General features: G+C 35.2%; 1 protein-coding gene across 9 annotated transcripts in view; it reads right to left on the bottom strand.

Moving 5' to 3' along the window:
- The window catches only part of CDH18 (cadherin 18), a 1,025,306-nt gene that overhangs the window by 105,540 nt on the left and 898,422 nt on the right, over positions 1-21,344 (bottom strand). For 8 of the 9 annotated variants that reach the window (XM_038535420.1, XM_038535419.1, XM_038535427.1 and 5 more), the window contains one exon: positions 12,878-13,045. The exons of the other annotated variant lie outside the window; for it this stretch is intronic. In XM_038535420.1, the coding sequence (XP_038391348.1) occupies positions 12,878-13,045 (168 nt within the window). The remainder of the gene's footprint in view (positions 1-12,877; positions 13,046-21,344) is intronic. 9 annotated transcript variants of the gene reach the window in all.

Genomic DNA, 21,344 nt, shown 5'->3' with positions numbered 1-21,344 from the left:
AGAAGAAAACTATGATTAAACTATCACTCTGTTGGGATAGGCTCAGATCCAAGTGCATTTTCATTCCAGAATATGATGACCTGAATAAGCAACCACTGGGAGGAGGCAAGATCATGAACATAGAATGAAATCATTGAAGTGCAGTTAAAGCTTCCCTGCAAATATGGCATATTCGTTGGCAAAATCATTGGCAAAGCACACGGTTAAAGTAGTGGGGACATATTTGCCACCCACAGGGAAACATGAGGAAAGAGGGGAAGGAACTAATCATTGTGAACAAACAATACAATCTGTTCACAGTCCATCCTCCAGTCACAAACACCTGTGTGCATCTTATAAATAAAACCTCTTGGGACCCTTGGGTGCTCAGAGGTTGAGTGTCTGCCTTCCGCTCAGGGTGTGATCCCAGTCCGTGGATAGAGTCCAGCATCAGGCTCCCCACAGGGAGCCTGTTTCTCCCTCTATCACTCTGCTTCTCTCTGTGTCTCTCTCATGAATAAATAAATAAAATCATTAAAAAATAAATGAAACCCATTTATCTCCTCCTTGATACCATCAAAACTCTTTAAACAATGGAACCAGACTTAAATTTCAAAATCATGTGATACAGTCATATCAGAGTGTGTCTCTTGATCCAGAGACCATTGATTTAGAAGGACAAATTTTTTGGCCTCCATAAATTAAACATATAATCAGGGATAAATAAGGACAAAATAATAAAAATAAAGTCCCTATTTGAAAGGAAAAGAATGCCCATGGCTCATGGTAATTCGGTAATTATTCTGTGCAATCATTATGAGGATTTCTGTCCTTAAGGCTCTGAGCCTAACTTATTCGGTGAATCCTTTAAATTTGCATTTTCAGCCCTGAAAAGTTATGAAACTTAATTTTTTCCCTCCTTTCTTTCATGTTGGAAAGAGATCATTTTTTTTTCTATACTCATCTCTTTCTTGTAGTATCTTATTAAATGCAGCTTATAATAATCAACTCACACAGCAGACATTCTTTCTTAAAACCTCTTTTCTGGATGCATGGATTCTTAAGTACATTTTCTACCTTCCAAATTATCCCATGAAAATGCTCACCAAAGGAGAGCACAGTCATTTTCTAGCATCCTACAAGTTTTACTTTATATTATTTGCTTCTTCAAACACAAATGTCACATAATTTGTTGTAGTGGTGATGGTAACAGAATCTAGCTTCTAGAAAGATATAATATAGAATGCATACTAATTTTGTCTATTAGTTTCTATTGCATTAAAAATTAATTCTGTCTCAATAATTTGTAATCACAAACGTTATTTCTTCTCACATTATCCAAGAACTCTGGTTTGGTGTAGTTCTGTTGGGCTCTAGGGTGTTCATCATTAAGCACCAGTGTTTTCTCATTAGACTAAAAAAGTAGCTTCTTTCTAGATTATGTTCTTATCAGAGTGAAGGCAAAGAATAAGAGAAATTGAGCCAAACCATGCAAGCTCGTTATGAGCTCAGATGTGATTCAAACCATGACATGTCACATACCATTGGCCAAAGCAAATTAACTGGCCAATCCCAAATTCAGTGGGAAAAATATCTTCTCCTTATAGGAAAGCATGTCAAAGGCAGGGAGAAAATGGATAATTGTGAACAAATGATTGAATACACCAGAGCAGGTAAGAGAGATATCAAGTACTTGAAGATGAGAAGTCAGGAAAATTCTGTTCCAAACAGAATTTTCTAGGGAAATGAGACAAATGAGAATGAATGTTGTGAATGGTTTCAATAAATAGCCTACACCTTCAGCAGTTTTCCAATGAAGTTCTCTGAACAGTGAACTCATTCTTTTTAACATATATTTTTATTGCATCCTCATTTTAATGCAATCAAATAGGTTAAAGATTTCCAGAGTAATAGCTATTTTTCATCTCATCCAATTTGAGGACAATTCTCTATTGTCATCTGTAATCCATTGTTGTTGATGAGATGCTCACAGTGTGTCAAATTCCTTTCTCTTTGGTTTTCAAATTCTGAACTTCATCATAACACATCTAGGTGATAATATTTTTCCACTACATTTGAGATGTCTTATGATTATTTGTCTAAGGCATAATGTCTCATAGTATACTGTTTGTTTTTTTAAATATCGCCTCATCATTCTCTTCACTGTCTTCATCTGAAACTCCTGTTATTATACATTTAAGATTTGTTTTCCTTTGCTATGTATTTTAATCCTTCTTTTTTGTTTGTTTACTCGTTAATCTTTAGCCTCTCTTATGCATTCTGGCTGGCTTCCTCAGACTTGTCTTCCAATTTACCTACTCTGCATTCAGTTGTATCTAATCTCTTCCCCCAGTTTGTTTGAGTTCTTCATGTCAATTCTTAACATCGGTGTCTATGATGTGGTTTCTGTTGACTGATAAGTGAAGTTTTCCATTTTCCATTTCAGAGCAAGCCCTGGTTTCATACCAGGCACCTAACTCTAGTAACATCCCCAAAGAATTCCTATAATTGTACACTCCCTCCCTTTTCTAGGGATAACAAGTTAAGTTGCCAGCTTCTGGAGCCTACAATCTGCCTTACATTCCCTCTGGACTTCCACAACATCAGCTTGCCAATTTTCCACTTGTGCAAGTGGCACGACACCACTAAATCACATGCAAAAATATAAAGTCTGTTGGGGGAAACATACAATTATATCAGTAGCAGAGTATATGTAATTCCCTAAACCCTCATTATTCTAGAGTATGACACTTAGGCTGTTCAGAGGTCTACAACAGATCTCCAAGAGAAGGGAAACTTGACTTCCGTAATGTTCTCTATTGTTTCAGCATCAGGAGGACAGAGAGCACCTTGATATACATGCAGAAGTGAAAGCTCACCAGCTTCAGAGGTGACTGTGTTAAAAAGAAGGAGACTCTGAAGTTTGGTAGACGTTGTCAGTTTATACCCTAGTGCTAAGTCATATGTACTGAGCCAAACTTTTTCTAACATGCAGAAATGAGCATTGAGGTTCACCACAATTTGTCTACCCTCATCCTTTACATGGAAGTTTATTTTTCTCATTAGAAGCTAATTACTGTCAAAGTAAAATGTTGGTAATTTGTGCACCTAAATTTCTGGTCTTAGAAAACTTTCATGGAAAACATTAGAAAGTGTGTGGAGAGAAATTTTTTTTAAAGATTTTAATTTATTTATTCATGAGAGACACAGAGAGAGAGGCAGAAACACAGGCAGAGGGAGAAGCGGGTTCCCTGAGGAGGGCAGAACTCGATCCCAGGACCCTGGGATTATGACCTGAGCCAAAGATAGGTGCTCAATCACTGAGCCATGCAGGTGCCCCAGTTTTTTTTCCCTAAATGAAAAATTTGTTATATCAAATGTCTACTACAGGATCTATAGCATTTTGATGACTGGAATTATTTCTAGGTAGAATTTTCTCTTATTTGGAAAAGTTAAAAATATTGAAATAATTATGATTTAAATGCCTGGATATGAAGATTGGACTTGTTGAGATTTGAGGTGATACAGTATGTATTTAAGAAGTTTAGGTACCAAGTTATTTGGTACCTAAAATAAAAGCACTTTTTTTTTTTTTTTTACTTTCTTAGGTTTTTTTTTGTCTTTCTTAGGTTTAATATACATGAGTAATTTGTAAGTTGTACTCTACCTCATTAGCCAGTTTCAAACACATCTTTAAATGGTGCTGTAATTATCCACTTTGGTTTTAAGACTATGTAATTTTATGTGGCAGAGAGATACAGATATCATTATTTCATATTTCTGTTTCTGAATACACTATAATTTCATATGCCATATGTGATTCTTTCACATAATTTCTTAGACTGTATCATGAAATGCTAATGATTAGATAAAGCACATTTAAGAAAGGAAGACTTGGTCGGAATGACAAAGGGGCATTTGGTTTATTGAATCTAGCCCCTTGCTATACACTTCCCCCCCCCCAGGATAATATTGATTCTAATTGCTTTTTAAAAGACCTTGTTTCTTTGCTTCAGTAACTTTGCCAGATCAGTCATTCCTTAAGATAGGTAGGTAAATCATTCCTTAAAATTAACCCTGGGTCTCAGCCTACAAAAGTTGTAATCAATTTGATACTTATATTTATTTGAACTAATTAATATTTTTCTTACATTAATAGTATTTATTCAGGAAATGACTATTTATATTAGATAAGTATTTATTTGTAGATGATTCTGGGGAAAGACTGATTGACACGTAAGTGGTTAGGGTGTGATATCTGACTTATCCAGGATGTCTGACATTATAGATAAGATTAACCAGAAAGTTTCTAAATCTCTACTTTAAATTGCTTTATGCAGCAGTTGCAGTTTACATTGGAAACGCTACTCTCAAATTAAAAAAAAAAAAAGTACAAGGAATCTGGGATATATGCATCTAAAAACTTGTATTAAATATTGATCATTAATAATTATGTAAAGCTCTGGCTGAAATATTTTTACTATATAAATAAAGTATGACTAATACTATAGCCATCTGAATGGACATTACAATGCCACACATTTAAAAGGACAACTGTCCTATAGTAGAATTCCACTGTACTCTGGAATAGTATCTTTAAAATTGCTTAACCTAAAAAAATAAAAAGCATTAAAAGAAAAGTGCTTATGCTAACACATTTGCTGTTACCATGTGTCAATATGCATGACTACAAAGCTGATTATCCTGTAAGAATTTTTTTCCAAAGTACTAGTAAAGTCGGCCACTTTTCTTTGGCGTTCTCTCACTTTTATTCATAAATATGACTCATAAAAAGCTGAGAAACTGTAAACTTGTGAATTTTAATTGAAGAACATTCCTACTTTTTTCCAATATTTTGTGAAGAATTAAAAAAATGATTTGTGAAGATTAATTAGTAACAATCACATAATTTCTAAGAACTCTATGCTTATTATCATAAGCATGCAAATCCATACAAAGCAGGTAAGCAAAAGAAAAGCAATCAATCTATAACTTTGCCATAGCCTACAGCCAAATAGATTAAAAACAAATCATAAAATGATTGACATTTTATAACGGGTAAGTTACTAAATAGACAATCTTAAATATTTCAATACTCAACTTTAAAATTAGAAGAGTGTCACAGCCTTATTTACTTATAGCTATTAACTTGTATGAAAGAATATATCCTAAAGGTATTCATATCCTGTTTAATGGGATAGATATATAATAATTTTCTGTTACTCTTATTTTATATACTAAATCTCATAACATTAAATAAACACACTTTATCTCAACAAAGTAGGATGAAAAAATATGATAGACTGATAACTTGCAGGTATTACAGTTAATTTGAGAATTCCAGCTATCTTTTGAATTTGTACTTTCAATTTAACCATACTGCATATCAAATTGACATACTATTCATTTATCATCCATGTTCTTTCGATCTAAACTTCAGTGGGTTGGTTCTTTCCAATCAAGATGGTGATGTGTAGATGACTAATTCTCCCATAGAATACAGCTATCAAATATACATACAAAGACTCTTTCAAGTCATTGGAGTGTATTGAATGTAAAAAGGCTTAGATGAGATATGATCCTTGAGAGAAAGGAAGTGGATTTTTATATTGACAATGACTCAGAGCATTTTTTTCATCTGTGGTGCTAGGGGAAAGAATCCAAGCAGCAATTAGTTTGTGGAGACAGAGGCTGGGGTTCAGGGCTGGCACAGTAGCTCAAATAAGAACAAAGTCTTAAAAAGAAGAAATGTCAAGAAATAGTGCCAAAATGTGAAGCAATATTCCTGTGATAATTGCAGATATACACACACGCATGCAATGTGGAGACTCCAAGAAACCAACACAAGGCAAAGCCGGATGACAAAATTGCTAATAGAAATTTCAGCAGCCAGTAGACACTAGGAATTAGAACTGGTAAATATTTCAGTTGACACTAGGGAAAAGATTGTGTTTAGGAGTAAGAGCTTCTTTCCAGGAGTAAGGGGAAGTTGACACAAAGCAATTCTAAGAAAATCTAACTAACCTAGGTAAGCAAAATTCTATGTATCTACAAAAAATAACTCTCTTTGGAGGAAGATGACATAGTCAGGGACTTTTGTAAGTATTTATACATAATTTTCAATCAATAATTCCAAAGCATGCTTTAAACTGGAAAATTACTAAAAACAAAAAGGAAACAAAATCAATAAAAATACTCAGATATGATATTGACAGTAGTTATTACAAAGGGGTTTTGAAATGATCATGATAAATGTTTAAGAGCACATGGACTAAAAGAGATTTTAGCAGATATAAATAATGTATATTTAATAAATCAAGAAAGAATTATATAACTGAAGTATTTCAGTGGTGAAGTGTTCATTTATAGGTTTAATAGACCAGTTATTAGAGAATAAACACAGTGGAAAAGATTATTATACTAGAATGTAGCTCAATATAAAATATACAAGTTAAAAAAAAAGAGAGATAAAAAATAATTAAACACAGAAAAAAAAGAACAATAGATTTATGGTACATAGCTAAAAAACCTAACATGCATGCTTTTGCACAATAAATGATGAAACAAAAGAAAATAAATATTTGAATAAATACTGACCAAAATTTTCTAGAACTAACAAAAGATAGCTTAAAAAATTCTTTACAACTGAAAACAGATTTTTTAAAAAAGTAAGTGCCTCTTAAGTGCACCATAGTTAACCTTTTGAATATTTAATACAAAAAATATTTTAAGTAAGAAAGATCAATTAAAGTAGAATAAACTAATCTACAGTAAAGCAATAATAAGACAGTTGATTTTCAACAGATAAGATGGTGGTCAGGAGACAGTTAAATTGCATCATTCATTACTAAAACAATAAAAATCCTTCAAATTATAGTTCTACTCTCAGTGGGAATACTCTAAAAAAGTAAGAAAAAATATGTTAAAAAAAAAAAAAAGGAATGAGTTAATTGATGGTAGACCAGTACTAAAAGGACCAGCAGAAAGGGATTTTAAGGAAAATTTAGAATTTCCTTTGGAAACACAGCAACCCAGGGAAGAAGAAATACCACCAAAAAGGATAATTATTGACTTAAAAATTATCATTTAATTCTATGCAATGGGGTTAAATAGATTTAAAGCTGTTCCGTTTGTTTCAAATGATAATATTATAATTTAAGTTGGAATAAAATAAACTGTAATATGTAGAGCAAATAGTAAGAAAAGTATAAGTAAAATAAAATGTTAATGAATGAGAAAATGAAGGCTGTGAAATACATTACCAATTAAAAGAATGTAAAAGAAGAAAAAAGGGAACAATTCTTAAAAAAAAAGAAAGCAAGATGGTACACTTGAAATATATCAGTAATTAAATTAATTGTAAGTAAATAAAAATAACAGATATTGTGAAACAAGGTTAAAATAAAACAAAACAGGGGATCCCTGGGTGGCGCAGCGGTTTAGCGCCTGCCTTTGGCCAAGGGCGCGATCCTGGAGATCCGGGGTCGAATCCCATGTCGGGCTCCCAGTGCATGGAGCCTGCTTCTCCCTCTGCCTGTGTCTCTGCCTCTCTCTCTCTCTCTCTCTGTGACTATCATAAATAAATAAAAATTAAAAAAAAAGAACTATTGAAATAGTAATGTGCTAGGTTACTATTACTTGATGGAAAAAATCCTTTAAAAATAATAAAACAAAACAAAAGCAGAAACTTAGTTTAGGGGGTCATATGAAACTTTAAAAAAATAACTTTGAAAGTAAAATGATGTAAAATATCCTACCATCTAATCATTAATCAAAATTATAAAAATCGGATATAGTTATAGATAAAATGGAATTTAAGTTGTAGGTGATTGTCAAAGAGAGATGTTCTACAATGAAACATTTTCAATATAAGAGGAAGATATCTTGCCTTCAATCTTGCCTTAAAGGATGATATCTTGTGCATCCAGTGATATGTTTTCAAACTATATCTAAAATACTCAAAACCAAAAGAAAATAAAGGGAAAAATAGAAAAATCTAGTGAAATAGTGGGATACAATAGCACAACATCTCTCAATAGATGAAAAAAAAATCTGTATGGATGTAGAAAGTTGAATGGCACAATCAATAAATTTGAACTAATTTATTATTTCAGCTAAGTATGAAGCTGAAGAATGTACGTTCTTCTAAAATGCATAGGGGCACGATCTCAAAGAAATGCATACTGACATTTAGAAAAACCTTCAGCAAATTTCAAAATATATACCTGTAACCAGACTCAAATGATATCACCTCACACCTGTCACATTTTTAGCTAAAATTAGGGCCAGAGGGAAAAACAGATGTTGGCGAGGATGCAGAAAAAGGAGAAGCCTCTTAACACGCTTGGTGGGAATTCAAACTGGTGCAACCCCTCTGGAAAATAGTATGGAGGTTCCATAAAGTTAAAAATAGAGCTGCCCTATGATCCAGCAATTGAATTACTAGGTATTTACCCGCAGGATGCAAAAATACAGATTTGAAGGGACACAGGCACCCTAATGTTTATAGCAGCATTATCAACAACAGCCAAACTATGGAAAGACCCAAATGTCTATCAAACGATGGCCTAATGAATGCATAAATGAGTGGTGCACACACACACACACACACACACACACACTCTGGAATATTACTCAGCCATACAAAAGAAGGAAATCTTGCCATTTGCAATGACGTGGATGGAGCTACAGAGCATCATGCTAAGCAAAATAAGTCAGAAAAAAAGACAAATACCATACGATTTCACTCCTATGTGTAATTCAAGACACAAAACGGATGGAAAAATAAAGAGAGAGGCAAACTGTAAAACAAGACTTTTGACTCTAGAGAACAAACAGAGGCTTGCTGGAGGGGAGCGGGGTGGGGGGAGGGATGAGTTGAATGGTCGATGGGCATTAAGGAGTCCACTTGGGATGAGCACTGGGTGTAGAGTGTAACTGATGAATCACTGAATTCTACACCTAAAACTAATATTACAGTGCATGTTAACTAACTGGAATTTAAATAAACACTTGGAACAAAAGGGAAAAAATGAACTAGATATAATTTTTTTTTTAAGTACACTAGAGAAATGTCAACTTGTTGGTAATTAAAACATACACTTCACATTTCGATTGATCAAAAGAGAAGCTTTCTTGTTTTGTTTCTTTTTATTCCTCTTTTAAATAAAATATTAATGCTGAATATAGTACGTGCCATTTAGATTTTCCAGGAAACTATAAATGGTAAATTGAAAATAATGGTCTTTCCTCTAAAATATTTTGTTATCAACAAAATCATAACATCAGTATCTTCATCAGTGATATTTTTCTCCAACCTTAAGATTTACTCAAATCAGGTAAACACCTGCAACTCTTACTATTATATGAAATACTGCCATCTATCGAAATTTTAGGCCTTGTATCCTCCAAATATTTCACCGCATTACATCAACTCTAGTCACAAGTGAGAAAAAGCTGTTGGATGATGTACAATTTTGCAGTCATTTCGGGATGTTGGGGCAAATTTGTTAAATAATCAAGTTCTTACCATTTTATTGTGATTATTTGACATGTGTGAGTGTTTTTCTTTCCCAAAATAGGTTATTTATTCTTACTCAAAGACAATTGTCCAAATACAGATCTTTTCATTCAGAGTACAGAAGGTCTGCTATGAATTTTCATGGACGCAATTGATTTTTATGTGCATATTATTTATACAGAATAATGGAGGTCAGTGACTTTTTACCTACCCGAGAACAAATTAAGCAATAAGCTCAATATAACTGTAACATAGTTAAAACTAGAAAAGGGCAGAGCAAGAATCTTAAGAAGCGGAATACATTCCTTTCCACAGGACTAATACTGAGGAATTTTACACCTCAAGATTTTTCTGTAAAGGAGGACTGGGTATCCCTTGTGTTTTTTGAGTAAATACTCAAGCCATAGGAGGGTAAAGTCTTCATAAAGCAAATTACTAGTCTAGAAACACTTACTCAGAGTGAATTTATTTCAAATTAAAACACAGTGATAACTTTAAAGTACAAGATATAACAGACTGATTCACTTTCCAGGGCATGGTAGGTTAACAGAAGAAAAAAAAAAAAAAAAAAGGAGGGGCGGATGCTTTGAAGGAATATTTTTGCAAAGTTTTGTGTGCAGATGCGTATACTAGAGTCAATCACAGTAGTGGTGTAAGAACAAAGGCTCTCTGCGATTGGTGAAATGAGCAAGACGTTAGAACGAGATCTGTAAAAATGTCACCTCTTAAGAGAAACAAACCCCTGGATCCATTTGATGACTGGGTATGATCTTTGCATAAGTTAAGCTGTGTAGAGATTTCTGCCTTTCCTGGTGCTTCATGAACACAAGTCCTCATAACCAAATCACATTTTTCTCTAAGCATTTACAGTTTCCTGTTATATAGGTAGCTATTTGATAAATTATGCTGTTTATATGTAAACTGAAAAAATAATTTACTGCAAACCACTCTTGTCAAGGTGACACTATTCTGAAAGCAGCATTGTGTTTAGTGCAAGGAGTCAGATTATAGTATCTTAAGCAAGTCGGAGTAGGAGATTCTGGGTGTGCATGGACTCTGTTTCAAAACTCTGAGCCCATCTCACAGTGTGAGAGAGTTTATTAGTACTAATAATAATTAATCAGTATTAACTGATGTTTCAGCAATAAACCTGTTATTAATCAAAATAATAAAATTAGGAATAATTACTCCATATTTATTACAAACACATTTTTTTCTGTTGATTTTTATTTTTATTTTTTTTATTATTTTTTTTCTGTTGATTTTTAAAATCGACTTTAATGGACTTGTAAATTTAAAAATTAGTTTATGGAAAAAAGGAGGGAGAGAGAGAGAGAAAGAGAGAGAGAGAGAGATGCTATTTGTATCATGACCAAGCATTTATTGAATCTTTGCAGTGTATCCCTTAAGTTTCATTCTGTTAAGAGAGGTAGTATCAATACAGCTCTTCAAAATAGCAATGGTAGTATCTACTTAAAAATTAGGTAGACAAGTTGTATTTGTAAACTGTAATAAATTTATGTCCAATTGAAGTTAGCATGATTGCTCATTACATTAAACAGATCTTTGAATTTTAGCAACTTTATCATATATAAGAACAGCCCCTGTAGGGTGGTATATGTGTATATGTCCATTGTGTGAACTAAGCGATAAAATAAATATAAAAATGCTCTGTAATTTGTAAAATGACAAAATTGGATTTTGTGCTTTAATGTATTGTGAACTTATCTGTGGTTTATAATATAATAAGCTTACCTGCTTCATAGAGCAAAGGCCAAATGAATGAATCAGGTCACAGAATCTGTCTCTAGAACCAATATACTTTTTAAAATATTTATTAAATTTAGAGAGAGGAAGTGGGAGGGGGAAGGGGCCAAGGGAGAGTGAGAGAGAATCTCAAGCACAGTCTGCACTGAGCATGGAGACCAATGTGGGCCTTGAGCTCACAGCCCTGAGATCAGGACTTGAGCTGAAACCAAGAGTTGGATGCTCAACCAACTGTGCCACCCAAGCGCCTCCATCTCTAGAACCAATATTTTAAATTGATTCTACCTACGAATTCAACCTGTATGTCTTAATTTAACAATGATAGTTTGACAGAGTATTTAAATTCAACCCATTCACTCATTCATCTAGCAATTGTTTGTCAAGGGCTGGGCACTGATCTGAACACTTAAGGTTACAAAAACAAGTTAGCATCATTCTTACGTAGAGGGACGCTTAGTTGTAGAAGCCATATGTCCCTATAGAAATAAATATAACATGAAAGTGCCATGTAACAGAAAACAAGGATTAACTGTTAATTCAGCAACACATTTCAGAGAAATTTATAACAGGGCTTTTAAATAGAGAAATATGAATATGGAAAATTCTGGGTTGAATTAAGAATGTGCAAGGCTATTATGTTTTGGGAACCAGCAGTACTCCATTAGGGCGAGGCCTGGAGCCTACCAAGAAAAATATGAAGATACAGTGCGGGAAGGTGTTTCACAAAAATTCCTGAATCGACACGCCATGGTGTCTGTTTTATTATATAGTTTTTGCACATCACGTGTCAAAAGGACATAAGGGGAGCACCTCTTCAGGATTTTAATGATAATTAAAGATTAGTCTATCAAGTGTCATCCACAGCATAGGCCACATTAGAAATGCTGAAATGCATTTGTCTCCCATTCTGAGGATGTCATAAACACCATTTCTTTACAAACTCACAGAACTGACACCTTCTTCCCCCAGGAAGAAGATTGAAGAAGAAGATTGCCTGGAAGTCTGTGCCCACCACGCACAAGGTTCATATTCTACACTGAGAGCTGGCCTTATCATCCGAGTGGCACCTTGCTGTGGGATGGGGTGTGTGTGTGTGTGTGTGTGTGTGTGTATGTGTGGAAAGCATTCATTTTTAACATGAACTTTTTTTTCTATTTCAGTCACCCAGAACACCTGTGCAATTTATTATATATATATATATATATATTTTTTTTTTTTTTTTTTTTTTTTTGCAAGAGTAGAGTGTCACCATCAGAACGTTCTGTGTATTGGGCAGCTCCCTGTATACTTTAGTAATACACAACTGCTTAGCAAATGCAAGATATACTTACTGGTACTTCATACCACTATATCACTATTTTAAATATTTAAGTGTAGTGCCAACTGAAACCTATATATTTTTTTAAACACAGTGCCAATCACCTACCCGGTTCCGGAGACCATAAGCAGAGTGACTTCTCTAGTCTGGGGTATAGAAGGGAAAGCATATAGCACAAAAATAAAATACCCCCATTTAGGATAACAGCAGCATGACGTTGCACGCTAAGTATCTCATTTTGTCTTATGCAAACGAAGAGTGTGCAATGTGAACCATAAGAAACAAGTACATACTCTGAGGAAACCGTGGGGGGTTGTCGTTGACGTCAGTCAGGGTGATGTTAACTGTGGTGGATCCGGAAAGCCCTCCGACTTGCCCAGCCATGTCTTTGGCTTGAATGACCACCGAATAGTGTTCTCTGGCTTCTCTGTCCATATTATGTAAGGCAGTTCTAATAACTCCTGTAATACATATTTTAAACAAAACAGTATAGATGACATATTAAATGAGAAGCAGCACAGATATCTCTCTTTTTTTTTTTTTTCCTCTTTTAAGAAGTGCATTTTTAAATGACATACTTTTGGGAGAAAGCCAGTCTTCTGAGACTAACAGTACCTTAAAATGTGACTAAAACTATCTCTTTGAATCCTTTATTTACAAGCACAGGTTCTGAACCATTCTATTAGTGGCAATTAAGATGCGCATTTCTTTGGGTTCCTTGGGGTGACTAGGAGGGTGACCCCACAGCCCAGGTGTGTTCCTCTGCTGGCATGCTAAATATTTCACTAGTTCTGTGCCTCACAAGTGTCAGACGAGATGATTTGACAAGAGGTTAATTTTCCTCTTTACAGAACAATTTACGTAGCTTCCTGACAGGGTTGTCAACGTTGGATGATGGAAAACATTGAAGAATCGTGGGTACTTGAACAAAGACTATAGTCAGAAGTCATTTTAACATTTATCAAGACTAAGAAAGTCACTATTTTTATCAGGAAATAACAACTACAATAAGAACTAGATCTAAGTACCTAAGCAAAATAAAGGTATGAAATGGATTCCCAAAATCTCATGTAAAAGCCACATTCTTTATTTCATAGTGACAAAGGAGACATTGAAGGTATTTGTTTTAATGAACTAGTACTTAGATTCAATAAAGATGTAAAAAATGTTATTTGTTATATCTCCATTTGCATCATGCATAGGTACACATAAATTAAGAGAGCTTTGTCAATAGAGCCTTAAATTTCAAAACTGAAACATATTTTCCAGAGGGTCCAGGACTATTAATTATGTCATAAAAAAAGTTCTCATGTAGATGATCTTATTATAGTAAGATTATAATTATTATAATAAGTATAAACATATATGTACGTATATATTTACATTATATCATATATGCATATAAACATATTTGTTACTCCATACGCAGGTCAACATTTAAAACTACCTTTTTTACTTTTGCTAAAAATATTTGGATCAGGCCACATTTAAAAAAGAACTGTTTATTTTTTTGAAAGAGAGAGAGAGAGAAAGCACAAGGCGGGGGCAGAGGGAGCGGGACAAGGAGACTCGTTGCTGAGCGCACAACCCGATGCAGGGCTCAGTCCAAGACCCGAGATCATGAGATCTCAGGACCCAGAGAGATCATGAGATACTAGGCCCCTGGGACCATGACCTGAGCTGATGTCAGACACTTAATCTACTGAGCCACGCATGTACCCCGGAGATCATGTCACTTTTTGAGAAAGGTACCAATGGCTTCAACCAAACACACAATCGATAAGTTAGGAGGGCAATTCAGAGGGGCAATGCCGATTTTAATAACTGCTAACTACAGAGTTTAGCAAGCTCTTTCACAGACAATATATTGATACAATGAGAGAAAATCAGGTTGTATATTCAAGTTAAAAATAGTATTTTAGAAGTGGAGAGGATTAGTCCATCAGTTTGAACATAGAACACTGAAGCGGTACTTTTGTTTTATTAAATTGATTGTATGTGTAATGAATTTGAGAGGAGAGCCTCAGGAACCAGGAAAAGGGATCCCACAACTTTCAATATTTGTGAATTTTTAATTGAAGGAGAACAGGAAAATTTTCCTGAAGCTAAATAAAAATGAAAATCATTCCTATCAAAAGAAATTACAATAATATGATAATAAATGATTCATCCAATTCATGCCTACAAAAAGGCCTCAAGCATCCTTATGAAACAGAACAATGTTTTATCACATGATAATTATATAAGAAGGAATTGAATTAATGAACAAGCTAAGATTTTATGAAAATATTTTATGAAAGAAACATATATTTTCTAATACTGGCAAAAAAATAAGGATATTCTAGGGACACCTGGGTGGCTCAGTGGTTAAGCACATCTGCCTTCAGCACAGGGTGTGATCCTGGGGTCCTGGGATCAAGTCCCATGTCGAGCTCCCTGCATGGAGGCTGCTTCTCCCTCTGCCTGTGTCTCTGCCTCTCTCTCTCTCTCTCTCTCTCTGTGTCTTTCATGAATAAGTAAATTTTTTTTTTTAAATAAAATCTTAAAAAAAAGGATGTTCTGAAAAAAATACATTACAAATGGGCCTTGCCTCTGGTGTGTAGAAGTTTGAGATTATTGTCCAGGATGATGTTTGACAATGAAATCATTTAAGTGCTATTTGCTGAATATAAAAATATAACAGTAAAATCAGTCATCACAAAGTGAAAGATAGATGTATTTATATAATTTGAATGTTATTCACTTAAGAGACTCAAAGACATCAATACAAGCCCTGTTTTACAGTATGAATTTCAGTAATTTCACTCCATTATAACCCTTCTTCTATAAACACAGCTACATCTGACACAACATGAGAAGAAGCTTGTCAGCCAAATTAGCTTATGGAAATAAGGCATTATGTCCAGAGTTGACACAGACTTTTCAGAAATGACTAAGAACTCATTTAAATTCACAGCTCTCTTGAGGATGATGGCTCAGTGCATGTGCTTGGCTCTGGCCTCCCCCAAGGGCCCACAGGTAACTGGAGAATGCTCTGCCAAACTGCTGTAGGAACAGGATCCTAGTACACAACAATCTCCTTCTGTGAACAGACACCACTTTATTTCTTCTTTCCTGATCTGTATAGCTTTTATTTTCTAAGAAATAGCTTACTGCATTAGCTAAAATTTCAGGTATGACATTCTAAAAGAGTGGTGAAGGGGTGCTTGGGTGGCTCAGTCCATTAAGCATCCAACTTCGGATTTCTGCCCAAGTCATGATCTCAGGGTCATGAGACCAAGCCCCGCATTGGGCTCTATGCTAGGCATGGAGCCTGCTTGGGATTCTTTCTCTCCATCTCTCTCTGGCCCTCATCTCTAGCTTGGGCAGGCTCTTGCCCTTTCTCTCTGTCTCTTATAAAAAGAATAATAATAAAAAAAAAGAGTGGTGAAAAATAAATACAATAAAAAAATAAAGTAAAATACTGATAAGAGGGAGTATCCTTACCTTGTTCCTAATCTCAATGGGGAAGTTTTGAATGTCTCACATTAAGCATGGAATTAGCTGTAGGGTTTTTATAAATTATCTTGAACAAGTTGAAGAAATTTCTTAGTTTGCCGCACAGTAACTTTTAAAAACTGGGAATGTACTTTTTAGCAGAGGAGGTTCTTAGCACTTTCAGAGAAGAATGACTTTCCTGATTCAGATTATGCATTTTTCAGAAGTAAATGATAAATGGTATCCGTGAATGAATTATTTCTTAGGCAAATTTTGCAAATGTGTTCCAGATGAATTATTATGATTAAAAGATCTAAAACACAGTCTAATTTTATAGTCTAAAGTACCACTATATTACCTGATTACATGAATCAAATGGATAGTATTGAGTCAAACAGTTTTTAACATCCCTGTCTAAGATCACAAGATCTTGTGACAAAATCTGAGTGTTCCTGCTCCTTGGTTCCTTCTACCTTGAAGAACACTTCTGTACATGCTCCAAGTTGCCAGAATTATGACGGCAACTTGAACTCTTTTTGTTTTGTCCATTTTTGACTGGATAATTTTACCATCGTGGATAAACTATCATTTGTCTATTTTGGTGAACATCTGCATAGATATCAAATCATTATTTTTAGAAATATTCTGATTTGATAAATTTATCAGAAAACACAAACAACTTTGAAAGAAGTTAGGAAAAAAGTGACAAATATTTGCACTTTCCCAATATTTTGAGAAAGAAATAAAGAAAAAAAAACAAGTTAAAAAGTGATCATAACTTATTATCCATTCTGCTTAGTGCAATAGCTGGCTTTTTTTTTTTTTTTTTTTTACAGAATTAAATATATATTTTGATAAGCATTCACACACATACACACACACACACACATTCACACACATACACACACACACACATTATTTCCCCCTACTTCTATCCAGGAAGCTATATTTGAAAAAAGTGACAATATTAAGCCAAATAACTCTTAAAAAATCAAATATGAGTTAAATGTGAAGCTATCTACATAAAGTGACTTTATTTTTTTTAATTTTATTTATTTATTTATTTATTTATTTATTTATTTTTAAGTGACTTTATATTCTGATTTTCCCAAGTCTTTTTCAGAATATCCCTGTCTTTGCTCAAATATTAAAGGGCCCTCTTTCACTCTAAACAATGGGTGATCAATTACTGAGTGCCTACGTTCTACAGTATTGCTAGTGGCTTTCAAACATGACTCTGACTCAATATTACCTTGAGATTGTCTTAAAGGGTAAATTCATTGGATCCAGGTCTCAGAAACTCTGATTTAGTAATTTGCAGTTGGTCTGGCATGCTTACAGCTCTAATTGGTTACTGCATTAGTCTGCTAGGGCTGCCAGGAAAAAAATAAAATACCACAGACTCAGTGGCTCAAACAATAGACATGTATTCCACACACTTCTTAGAGGCTGGGAAGACTGGGAATATCAAGACGTCAGTTTCCCCGTGAGAGCTCTCTTCTTGGCTCCTGGAGGCTTCCTTCTCACTGACGTCAAATGGCTTTCCCCCAGTTTGTGCGCAAGGAGAAAGAAAGATCGCTCTCCTGTGCTTCTTATCAATCCACCAATCCTGTCATGAGGGTCCCACCCTTATGACTTAATCTAAACCTAATTACTTTTTAAAGCTCCATCTCAAAATACATCACATTGGGAGTTAGGGTTTCCACAAAATGAATCTTTGGCGGTACATAAATACTCAGTACATCGATAATTTAAAAATTGCCCCTCATACACAGAGACCAAAGAAAGAGGTGGGCCACTCCAGATTGGTTGGTGGTGGCAGGTTTAATAACCAAAGGAACTTAAATATAAGAGTTGTCTTGGGAAGCTGTAAAATTGAGTGTATCTCCATCACCATCCACCAGAATATTCTCTATAAGTTTATAGAGAAGCTTTAACTGGTCAGTCACACAGACAGTCTAGATATCCTCAACAACACAATTGAGCTCTCTCTCAGGCTGCTTTCTTAAAAACTGCTTCTACTATGGGAACAGTGGGTACAAAGCATATTCCAAGGACAAGGGAGGAAGGAGGTGAGGGATCTCTGATTGCCTGGGTTTGGCAGGTGGGTCAGTGGAGCTCATATCCTCTTAGTGACCACCCCCAATAGCCAAAACGACTCCTTTAGGTGAGTCCAGGGAAAGGGGGCCCAGCCATAGTTTGAAAAGACAGAACTACATATGAGGATACACACATGACACAGACAACAAGAAATATGCTAAGGTAACATCCATTTTTTTCAAACTGTGAAGACTAAGCTCCATGCACAAGGCTGGGATAAATATATTTGCACGGTCCAAGTAAGAAGTGATGTTTGTTTGGCTTTTTCTGCCATGTATCCGTGTACCCAGTGATTGTACTGTAACTTAATTTGCCTTCCAAGTAAACTAAGTAAAAAGGACTTATCTACCATATGGTATTTTCTTTAGGTAAATTTTGAAGAAAAAATACAGAGCAGCTAAATTACTTACCTAAAATTGGTTCATTGTTTTTTGTTTGTTTGTTTTGTTTTGTTTTTGTTATTGTTGCTTAAGTAAACTCTCTTCTTTCAATACATGCTAGGTAACTGATAATGCCCTGTTCTCCACATGCAGAAGAATGAAACTAGACCACTCTCTTGCACCAGACACAAAGATAAACTCAAAATGGATGAAAGATCTAAATGTGAGACAAGATTCCATCAAAATCCTAGAGGAGAACACAGGCAACACCCTTTTTGAACTTGGCCACAGTAACTTCTTGCAAGGTATATCCACGAAGGCAAAAGAAACAAAAGCAAAAATGAACTATTGGGACTTCATCAAGATAAGAAGCTTTTGCACAGCAAAGGATACAGTCAACAAAACTAAAAGACAACCTACAGAATGGGAGAAGATATTTGCAAATGACCTATCAGATAAAGGGCTAGTTTCCAAGATCTATAAAGAACTTATTAAACTCAACACCAAAGAAACAAACAATCCAATCATGAAATGGGCAAAAGACATAAAGAGAAATCTCACAGAGGAAGACATAGACATGGCCAACATGCACATGAGAAAATGCTCTGCATCACTTGCCAACAGGGAAATACAAATCAAAACCACAATGAGATACCACCTCACACCAGTGAGAATGGGGAAAATTAACAAGGCAGGAAACCACAAATCTTGCAGAGGATGCGGAAAAAAGGGAACCCTCTTGCACTGTTGGTGGGAATGTGAACTGGGGCAGCCACTCTGGAAAACTGTGTGGAGGTTCCTCAAAGGGTTAAAAATAGACCTGCCCTATGACCCAGCAATTGCACTGCTGGGGATTTACCCCAAAGATACAGATGCAATGAAATGCCGGGACACCTGTACCCCGATATTTATAACAGCAATGTCCACAATAGCCAAACTGTGGAAGGAGCTTCGGTGTCCATCGAAAGATGAATGGATACAGAAGCTGTGGTCTATGTATACAATGGAATATTCCTCAGCCATTAGAAACGACAAATACCCACCATTTTGCTTCGACGTGGATGGAACTGGAGGGTATTATGCTGAGTGAAGTAAGTCAATTGGAGAAGGACAAACATTATATGGTCTCATTCATTTGGGGAATATAAAAAATAATGACAGGGAATAAAGGGGAGAGGGGAAAAAATGAGTGGGAAATACCAGAAAGGGAGACAGAACATGAGAGACTCCTAACTCTGAGAAACGAACTAGGGGAGGTGAGAAGGGGAGGTGGGCGGGGGGTGGGGGTGACTGGGTGACGGGCAGTGAGGGGGCACTTGATGGGATGTGCACTGGGTGTTATTCTATATGTTGGCAAATTGAACACCAATAAAAAATAAATTTATTTAAAAAATGCCCTTATTCTGAATGTTTGTTGGCTAAAGCTTCCCTAGCAATGTTTACTTCAAAAATTTTAAGCAGAATGTTGCCTGTTATTCTCTTGTGATGCTGGGTTGAATCAACAGGATGTGATTAGCCTTGTGTCATTTTGTTTTGTTTCTTATTACCTTAGTGGTAAACGACTGCAGGTGCCCTACTGCCTGCAAATTACCTTTTGACTACTGTTTCCCAATCGTCTTGATATGTAGGGGCTAGTTACTGGGAATTACTCTCTGCTGAATTCAAGTTCATAAGACTGAAAACTCATCTGGGTTTATAAGCATTACCTGTTGAACCCAGCTCACTGGTCTACCATATGTTTTTGTTCCCTGACTGGCAATATCCATTCATATAGAGCAATATATCCTCCAAAATGTGTTCTTGCGTTTTTCCCTTTTAACTAAAAAGAATTTAAGATGGGGATGTATAAATCTGGTTCATTAGATAATACCAAACAAGACTGCAAAATAAAATTTGTAAAGGTTAGAGCAAATAAACCGGCATGCACATTCGGATTCCTATAGAAATATCCAACGTCCACATATGCATTTACAGGAGAAATGGGCTTGCTTTTTTCCATGTCTAAACTACCATCTGCACTTTGACTCAATAGAATGTTTCCTTCTTAATTTGCTCAATTGCTCATTCATTCATTTAAATTCTATTATATCATTATGTAATGTATATTTAAATATACTGGAGTCCTGGTATTTCTTTAATGGGGCACCAGGGCCACCTAATAACAAAAATCACATGGAGTGCCAATTATCATGCAAATTTAAGGATGTCTACCTAATCAGAATCAAGGAGAGTGGGCCCAAGTATCAGTATTTATGGCAAGCTCCTTCTGTGATTCTCATGAATGATCAAATTTGAGATATCCACCTAGAGGTGAGAAGACAAGATATCTGTCCTCAAGATGCTCATATTTCATTGGAAGATGTTTCTTTAAAATAATATGAACACTGAGAGATTTAGAAATATTCAGAAGTTTCATTAATCATTTTCTACATGATGGCACTCGAAATCCTGGCAGTAATAATTCATCTTTCCAACTGCCTGACTATGGTGCTCTAGGTATCTGGAAGATTCATTATGTTCAGTTGCTGTTTGTTTCAATATTTAGTATATCATATTTTGAATTTTCCCTACAGACATCGTAAGGATAAGGTGGCTTCCATAAGGTCTTGTCTACATTTAAAGCAAAAAATGTTTAGGCATCGAATCTATATGTATCCATCAGCAACACAGCTCCAGAAATCTATTTTCTTCATCCATCACCAATCCAATGTATGCTGAATGTGATACAGCTCTGTAAAAAATGTGGGGCACAGACACATACAGGGCAGAGCTTATTACATTAGAATGTTATGATTAGGGTATT

This window comes from Canis lupus, chromosome 4 (assembly GCF_011100685.1).
Source record: "Canis lupus familiaris isolate Mischka breed German Shepherd chromosome 4, alternate assembly UU_Cfam_GSD_1.0, whole genome shotgun sequence".
In the NCBI taxonomy this organism is placed as follows: domain Eukaryota; kingdom Metazoa; phylum Chordata; class Mammalia; order Carnivora; family Canidae; genus Canis; species Canis lupus.
This window is presented reverse-complemented; position numbering and strand designations above follow the sequence as displayed.